Raw genomic sequence first — 8,746 nt, forward strand, 5'->3', positions numbered from 1 at the left:
ATGAGAAATTATTCTCATTGGTTGAAGTTCGAGATTCAACATGAAGAATTAGGGTTTCACAACTTTTGTAAAATTATGGAAGACTATTAGAGTACGTTCATCCCAAAATTTCCGCATCTGCAGATCGTATGCCGAATCAGAGCGAACTCGCAGATTGTATTGCTTCAGATGAAGATTTTTATTAAGGCAAAATTAAGTCAAATCTGCGATGTTTACATTTTTAGGGTGATATGTATTTCTATTAGAATTTTATGTTTTTCAGAAATGACTTGTAAGTGCCGTTTGGCGAAATATTAATGAAATCCCTTTTCTTTCTTTCAAAAAAAAAAAAAAAAAATCAAATCTGTTCAGTGCAAGCAATCCCTAAGTAGACGGGTTTTGCCTGTCATTTCTGTTTCCTATACCACCTCAGCTTGCTATGCCTTTTAGAGTACTCCGTATAAGAGAAATGATAAACCTCTAATTGCTAGATGTTTATAAACATCTAGCAAGGATTAAACAATATTGAAATCCTGAAAAGTAGTGAAGTGGGTCCCCAGGGAATGGAGTAGGAAAGCAGGGCAATGGAATGTAACGGATAGTTAACGGTGATAGTAAAAAGTGTTGGAAAAAAAGCAAAAAAGCAGGTGAGAAGCAAAAGAACAGTACAATTGTCAACAGTGTAAAATTTTTTTTTTTCTCTTTCATCAACTTCTCTTCTCACTCATCAACTTCTCTTGTGACTCTGTATCTCGAATTTTTCTTAGTTGAAAATTGGAAAATTGAGATTTATGAAGATACGTATATAATAGTAGAAGAATCGAAGAAGAAAGTTAAAATTTTTTGGGCGATGGATGTAGATAATATTGTGCAGCTGAATGAGGATGTTGATATGAATCATCAGGTACTTATAAAATTATACATGTGGGTTTGATATTTATTGTAAATAATAGGGTTTGATATTTATTGTAAAGAATTGGGTTTGATATTTATTGTAAATAAATGCATTGATTTTGTCATAAGTTAACTATAATTTTATTTGTTTGACTGTCGTAATTGCATTTGTTTGGATTGTAATAAATTGTAGGGAAATGGCAAATATTTGTAGTTATTGCAATAAATTGTAGGTAAATGGCAAACATTTGTAGTTATTGCAATAAATTTTAGGGTAAGCAATAAATAAGGTATGTGGCAACGAAATAATTAATTGTAATAATATGCAGGACTACTTGAATTTGTGTAGCATTGATGATGGGAGGGTTGTAGCAGTGGGTGTTCAGGCAGTGGGTGTTGAGGCAGTGGGTGGTGGAGTGGAGACACCTGATCCTTTAAGTTGTAGCAGTGCAGCTGGGTCGAACAATGTGGTTGAACCACCTGCAGTAGGTATGATATTTGGGACATGGGAGTTTGCTGATGAATATTTAAGGAAATATGGGAAGCAGGAAGGGTTTGGTGTTGTTAGGGCAGCTGGTTCTCATAAGAAAGGTGAAGGTAATAAAGTTGAAAAGGGTTGGAGGAATTATACATGGAAATGCGAATGTTATGGTAAACCGGACGTGAAACGAGCATTGAAGGGTAGGGTAGCTGTTGGACGTAAGGGTATTCAAGTGGCAACTAGGAAGTCGAAGAAATGCAATTGCCCTGTTATGATGTATGCTTGTTGCAATGAAGGAGGTGAGTGGCAATTGAAGAAAGTCATTTTGGATCATGTGAACCATAATCCAACGCCAAGCAAGTCAAAGTTCATAAGCATGTTTCGGAAGGAGGAGGTTACATGTGCTGTAAGGAGACGGTTGTTCAATGATCATGCTGTTGGTGTGAGGATTTCACAGATTCATAGTAGTTTAGCGCGGGATAGGAATGGGTTGGACAATATGGCTATAACAGAATGGGATCTTAGGAATATAATTGCGAAGGAGAGGAAATTGAAGCTTGGGCCTGGTGATGCTAATGCAATGATGAATTATTTTAACAAGATGGCGGAGGACAACCAAAAGTTCTTTCACAGTCATCGATTAGACGAAGAAGGGTACTTGAAGGATGTGTTATGGGTTGATGCTAGGTCTCGAGTGGCTTACGAGGAATTCTGTGATGTGGTTGCTTTTGATGCGACATATTTGACTAATGACTATGAACTACCGTTCGCAAACTTTGTCGGAGTGAACCACCATGGACAGACCATATTGCTTGGATGTGCGTTAGTTTCGCACGAGGATGCAGAGACATATGAATGGGTATTTAGCACTTGGGTGTTATGCATGGGTGGTAGAGCACCCATTGGTATATTGACTGACCAAGACGCGGCGATGAGAAAGGCACTCCACAATGCTATGCCTCAATCTGTGCACCGATGGTGTATATGGCATATAATAATGAAATTTGGGAAGAAGCTAGGTTCGTATGCAAATTACAAGGATTTGAAGGAAGCGTTGACACAGTCCATCTATGAAAGTACAAGCCCTGATGTGTTTGACAGAACATGGGTGGTTGCCATAGAGAAGTATGGTGTAGGTGATGATGAATGGCTTGAAGGTATGTGATTATTGATGTTATTAGGTTTTATGCAATTGATGGTTTTATGCATTGGTTATCAATCTGTGCACAGAAAAGATGAACTGTTATAGAGAAGTATGGTGTAGGTGTTGATGAACTGTTAGATGAACTGTTATGCAAAGAGTTACCAAAAAAACATATACAAATTCCTAATGTGTGCAGAAAAGATAATGGAATGAAAACATAAAACATACATAAGGGTTCATAGAAAAGAACTTCCATTTTGCTAGAAATTCTTGGAGAAGAACTGTTATAATGCAAATGAAAAACTTTTGGATATTCTTAGAAATTGTAATGATGCAAAACCATGTTGAAAATGATCACATTATTTACTTACAAATAGTAACTTAGAATAGTATGAATATTTACAGGGTTGTTTCGTGAAAGGCACATGTGGGTCCCCGCTTACATGAAACATCTATTTTGGGCGGGTATGAAAACAACTCAAAGGTCCGAGAGTATTAACAGTTTTTTTGATGGTTATGTTCACAAAACGACAAAGTTGTGTGAGTTTGCAGAGCAGTACTGTAACGCTATGGAAGCTAGAGCAAATGCGGAGAAGGAAGCAGATGCAAATAGCGCGAGGTACCTCCGTCTTACTGTTACTACCTTCAAGACTGAACATGTATTTCAAAAGGTGTACACTGATGCTAAATTTAAAGAGATACAAAATGAATGTTTGAAGGTGCTTTACCTTCAGTGGAGTGGGAAAAAAGATATTGGAGATGATGTTGTAGAACACTTGTTCGAGGATAAGGTGTGGGTGATGTGCAAGGAGACGAGGAAAGAGGTGCCTTTGGAGAGGACATGTGAGTATGTTGTTCGTATAGACATGGAGAGTACGGAGGCTACTTGTGATTGCAAGATGTTTGAGTCTGCGGGAATAATGTGTAGGCACATTATATCGTTGTATCTTAAGTTGAAAATTAAGGAGATTCCTGAGGAGTACATATTGAGGCGTTGGCGGAAAGATGTATTTCGAAAGCACACAATGGTAAAGGTAGCATATCATGACCCCTCAAAGACAAAAGAAGTGCAGAACTATGATAGGATGATGGTAGTATTTGACCCAATCTGCTTGAAGGCTGCCAACTATGGTGATACTCACACAGTTTTGGAGACCCTCCAACTACTAAACATACGTCTTGATGAGCGGCATGCTATGAAACTTTGTGGTATTAGTACGAAGAATTGCACCCCGAAATCGGTTGGTAATAGGCAGTTGGTGCCAAATTCGGTGGGGTTGTTAGTTCAAACAGGTTGGACGACAAAACCCCAAGTGAAGTGGTAGGATGTGAAATGGAAGGGGAAGGGAGTCGTGTAGACGTACGGCATGTTAGTTGTGTTGATGTTGATGTTGATTTAGATGTAGTATCTGTGAAAGACCCCCCAAGGAAAAAAACTAAGAGGGCAGCTAGACTGCTTTCGTGTATCGAGAAGAATGCGAAGAAGGATGAAGCAACGAAGAAGAAAGAAGCAACGAAGAAGAAGGAAGCATCGAAGAATCCACGAGGGAAAGGAGTTAAAAGAAAGGAGGTTGGAGAGGAGGTATTGTCCATTTCGAATAATACATTATTAGTTGAACTAAGATGTTAATGTGATTAATGTGATGATTTCATTGATGTAGGAGGCACATCTACAGTTGGAGCTGTGGCCATCTAATCCTCGTAATGAAGGTAAGGTAAGGCACATCTACAACAATATTTTTTATTATTCATCTTTTATAGTAATATTTCATGTTACTAATGGAAATCAAATATTTATGTAATTTTTGTTACACAGGTATCTGAATGAACTTAGAAATCATCACTACGGATTGAAGAGAAGATGCAATGTAATACAATGAAAATGTAATAAACTGTAAACGACAACTTTTACATTAACGACTTAGAATGGTAGATAGATGCAATGCAATACAATGATAATGTAATAAACTAAATGACATCTTCTACCCCAGTTGGTGAAATTTGAAATGCAACATTGTTATCTGGTAGGTAAGATGAAAGTACGATTCGCATGGATCGTGTTTTATGACCATTCAAAATGGAAATTTGTAAGAAGAAACGGTTGTTGATGCAGTTGGACCAAGAGAGTCCAAGAGCAGGTTCAACTTGAGTGTCAGATGAAATAAGAGTTAAGTTGTTGGTGTTGTGCTGGGAGTTGTTTCCTATAGATTGTCGGACCTCGTTAGTGCAGACGATAACGATATTGAAACTGTATGCAATTTCGCGTAGGCTAGCAGATACTTTGAATAGGATTTTGGATCTTGTCGTCATATCTAGTTTATTGTTTTCGAATGCACATTGGAATATTGAAGCAATTGAGTCGATGACAATAAGGCGAACATTCCGGGAAGAATGTATTGCTTGTTGACATAAAATTGTAATTTCTTTAAGTGTTTTTAGTAGTTTATAGGGTCGTCCACTCGCTTGATTGTTATTTGACTAAGGTCAACATATTCCGCATTTATTCCGTACTTACCTTTCACGTATCCACAAAGTTGTGTAAGACGCGTTATAGGGAACTTTGAGTTCGAGTGTATGTAAATGGATGCTCCGAAGAGGCCACCACATTGTGGTGGGAGTTAGGCTGTCAATGCTAATTGTAAGCAAAGTTGTGTCTTACCAGAACTGCTTTCCCCACATAGCTCGGTGATGATTTGGGTAGGAAAGCCGCCTTGTAACATGGTGTCGATTCCTTTGCATCCTAGTCCTATCTTTTGTTGTAACCTTCTATGGGTGGCTAAATTAGTTGGTTCCATTAGATGGGTTGATGGTGCGTTTGTGGATGAAGATGTTGGAGTATTGGTGTTTGGTATGGATTTGCTATTACATAGTTGGGCCGTTGGATCCATTGTGGGTTTATAAATACATGGAAAGTGGCAATGCAATTTATAGGAAAATAGATTTTGTACTGGACTAGCTAGGCACGCCAGCTGTTGCTATTAACCCACTGCAACGCGCTAAGTCTGCAACACGCAAAGCACTTGCAGGCTGCAGGCGGCCATCTGTCGGTTGGTGCTGGTGGAGTAATTGCATTTGCTTTACCAATAATAAAAAAGTTATAATATCTTACTTTACCATTTCATCCCTAATAATACGAAACTAATAAACTAGTAAACAAAACTGATAATAATAATAATATTTACCTTATAACTAGAACAAAAATAATAAACTAACTAAACAAAACTAATAATAATAATAATAATAATAATAATAATAATAATAATAATAATAATAATAATAATAATAATAATAATAATAATAATAATAATATAATAATAATAATAAATATAATAATAAAACTAACAGTAAAAATAAGCATGTTAAGTTACTTATGTGTTCATATTTAGTAAAAATAACAAAAGTAATGAACAGCATAAACATAACAAAAGTTATAAACTACTAAAATAATTAACTACTAAAGTTATAAACATAACAAAAGTTATAAACTACTACAGTTATAAACATAACAACAGTAATAAAGTACTAAACATAATAATAATAAAGGGTCATAATTATTATTACAAAATTAGCTGATGATTTGTCATAATTAATATTACAAAATATTCAGTTACTTATGTGTTCATCTTCTTGATTCCTAAACCTATCCTGTTCATCTTGTTCCTGCAAAAAGCCTCTTCCTTCCATATGTGTTCCGTTTAGACTACAATTGAGGAGATGACATAAAATTAAGTTTAACATAAAAATAAGTTTTACTATTCATAATAACAGTCACTTACATTTAACAATATAGAAATTCAATAACTTACCATGACTTCAACCACGAATTTAGCATGGGGCCCACTTTCAGCCCTTATGACATCCACATCGACGTCGTTTTCACACCACAGAACAACCATTCCCCCAGAAATGCCAACTCCGTTGACGCACTCAAACTTCATGGTCGTGCCGATTCATGCATGAACCTCTGCAAACTCTTGCTCTGTAACCCTCGTTTCTAGTAGAACGATAACCACCGGTTGATGGACACCGAAGATCGTCCAGAAATGGGATACGAAAGATGGCCTAGCACAACCCCTAACACTCCATATTAAAATTGGGGTGTGTGGGGGTAAAGGGTTTAGCTCACTGATGCCCCCCCTTAGTCGGACCATACTGTAGTGCCACTCCTCTTCTCTCCTAACACGCATACTAGAAACATGGTCATCCTTATGTGTGACATTGGTGCCATGATGTGCATCACATGAAGGTCATGTACGTAACTTGCCATTAAAACTTGAACTACATCAGTTCTCATCAAGTATATGAAACCTGAATCAGGAATGGTGAATTTTGGGTCCAAAATGTACTTTGCAAACTCAGGCACAATGTTTTTACTGCCTTCCTCATCTAGCTTGCATAAACTCCATTCCAGGAAAACCTTGAAAGCATCTGATACCTTTATTAGATCAGTTATGTTAGGTATGTGGCGAATTCTTGCCGGAGCCGATGGATCTTCTTTCATCTTCAAGGGACTGTATAAGGTGCAATCAATATTATCCCGGCGAGGATTCCTAATAATCTTCCTCAGTTTCCACGGTGTTGCATCAACTTTCCCAAAATAGGAGTGGTCCCTCCAATAAACACATTTGTTGAAATCTAATTTTGGCTTTCTAATGGGTGGAGGGATGCCATATATGGTGGAGTTTGAAGATGATTCAGTGAAGGACCACCCTGTTGGTGGTTCCATCATCGGGGAAAGGTTTGCATGTTCTGCCATGGTAGGTGGGAGAAGTTGATAGGATTGAGTTTTAGGATGTTTTTATAGTTATAGCAATAGTAATAACTAATAAGGGTGTGTGGTCTTTCATAAAATTCACCCAGCGAACAAGTAATAATGTGTTTGCCTGTTTATTACTAGTGTTTCTACGCATCTTACTATTGTTATTTAATTAACAAATATTGTTTAACTTATACAACTACCGTTCAGTTTTCATTTATTAATACAAATTATTTATTCCATACACAAACATATGTAAAATGACGAACAAAGGTCGTAATTCAAAGAATACATTTTTATTACTTACAAACATAATTTCTATAAGGATGAACACAAGTTGTAATTCAAAGAATAAAATTTTAATACTTACAAACATAATTTCTATACTGACGAACACAAGTTCTAATACAAAGAATACAATTTTATTACTTACAAATACTATTTATATAATGACGAACAGAAGTTGAAAATGGGAATACAAATTATTTAATTCGAAACATCACCCTTAAAATGGCCAACACGAGTTCTATAGACATGGATACAAATAATTTAATTCGAAACACGATTTTTATAATGCCGAACACAAGTTCTATATCCATGAACAGTAATCATTAAATTCGAAAAAGTATTTTTATAATGAGGACCAGAAGTTCACAATCCATGATTAGAAATTATATAATTCGAAACATATTTTGTATAATGAGGAACACAAGTTGTAAATCGAACAATACAATTGAAATACGTCCAGACACAATTTATATAATGAGGAACACAAGTTCTAAATCTATGAATACAATTTAATTAACTTCGAAACATAATTTCTATAATGAGGAACGTTCTAAATCCATTAATACAAAGACACAATTTATACAAAGACACATTTTATAAACGTTCTAAATCCATTGATACAAATTAAGAACTTGTTAATTAACGAACGCAACATATTGATGTACGAATACAATATTGTATATTACAAACACAATTTTATAACTTATAAACACATTTCCTAACTTACGAACAGAATATTTCAATACATACACACAACTTATATTCAAATTACTAACTAACTAAACAAACTTTTGAAACTTAACAAACTTGTCACACATAACAAACTTATGAATCTTAACGAACTTGAAAATATAAACCTATTATATTCATTGAATAATCTATATTATTTTACACGCACTTCTTCTTGTTCTTCTTGTTCCTTCCCTCGTCGTCCGAATCGGTTTTCTTCCTCTTCTTGTTGTTGCACGTTCCCTCATCGGAATGGGTACATTTCTTCTTGTTACTGGTTCCCTCTTCAAAATCGTTACACTTCCTTTTGCTGGTTCCCTCGTTAGATTTAGGAAACATTTCTTTCCCAAAGAGGAGAGGAAACCCGTCAAGGAAGTCTGCCCTGTCAGTTGAAAGTGTGTTGTATAGAGAAATGGCATTAAAAAAAACAATGTCCCTTGCAATCTCCGCTCTCCTCCTCATACAATTCTTCATC

At 35.9% G+C, this 8,746-nt stretch overlaps 1 protein-coding gene across 1 annotated transcript; it reads left to right on the plus strand.

Annotated features, from left to right (window-relative positions):
• The first annotated feature begins 829 nt into the window (after positions 1–829).
• Positions 830–4,326, plus strand: LOC130590427 (protein FAR1-RELATED SEQUENCE 5-like). The gene is made up of 6 exons (XM_057392858.1): positions 830–883; positions 1,203–2,511; positions 2,904–3,791; positions 3,899–4,080; positions 4,160–4,213; positions 4,315–4,326. The coding sequence occupies exons 1-6, from the start codon at positions 830–832 to the stop codon at positions 4,324–4,326; spliced, it is 2,499 nt and encodes an 832-aa protein (XP_057248841.1).
• Positions 4,327–8,746: the final 4,420 nt, after the last annotated feature.

The sequence above is a fragment of the Beta vulgaris genome, chromosome 2 (assembly GCF_026745355.1).
Source record: "Beta vulgaris subsp. vulgaris cultivar EL10 chromosome 2, EL10.2, whole genome shotgun sequence".
In the NCBI taxonomy this organism is placed as follows: domain Eukaryota; kingdom Viridiplantae; phylum Streptophyta; class Magnoliopsida; order Caryophyllales; family Amaranthaceae; genus Beta; species Beta vulgaris.

Coding starts and splice junctions, on each gene's coding strand:
- LOC130590427 (XM_057392858.1), top strand. CDS start 830: ATGGATGTAGATAATATTGTGCAGCTGAATGAGGATGTTGATATGAAT. Junction 884..1,202: donor ATGTTGATATGAATCATCAG/GTACTTATAAAA, acceptor AATAATATGCAG/GACTACTTGAATTTGTGTAG. Junction 4,081..4,159: donor GAAAGGAGGTTGGAGAGGAG/GTATTGTCCATT, acceptor TCATTGATGTAG/GAGGCACATCTACAGTTGGA.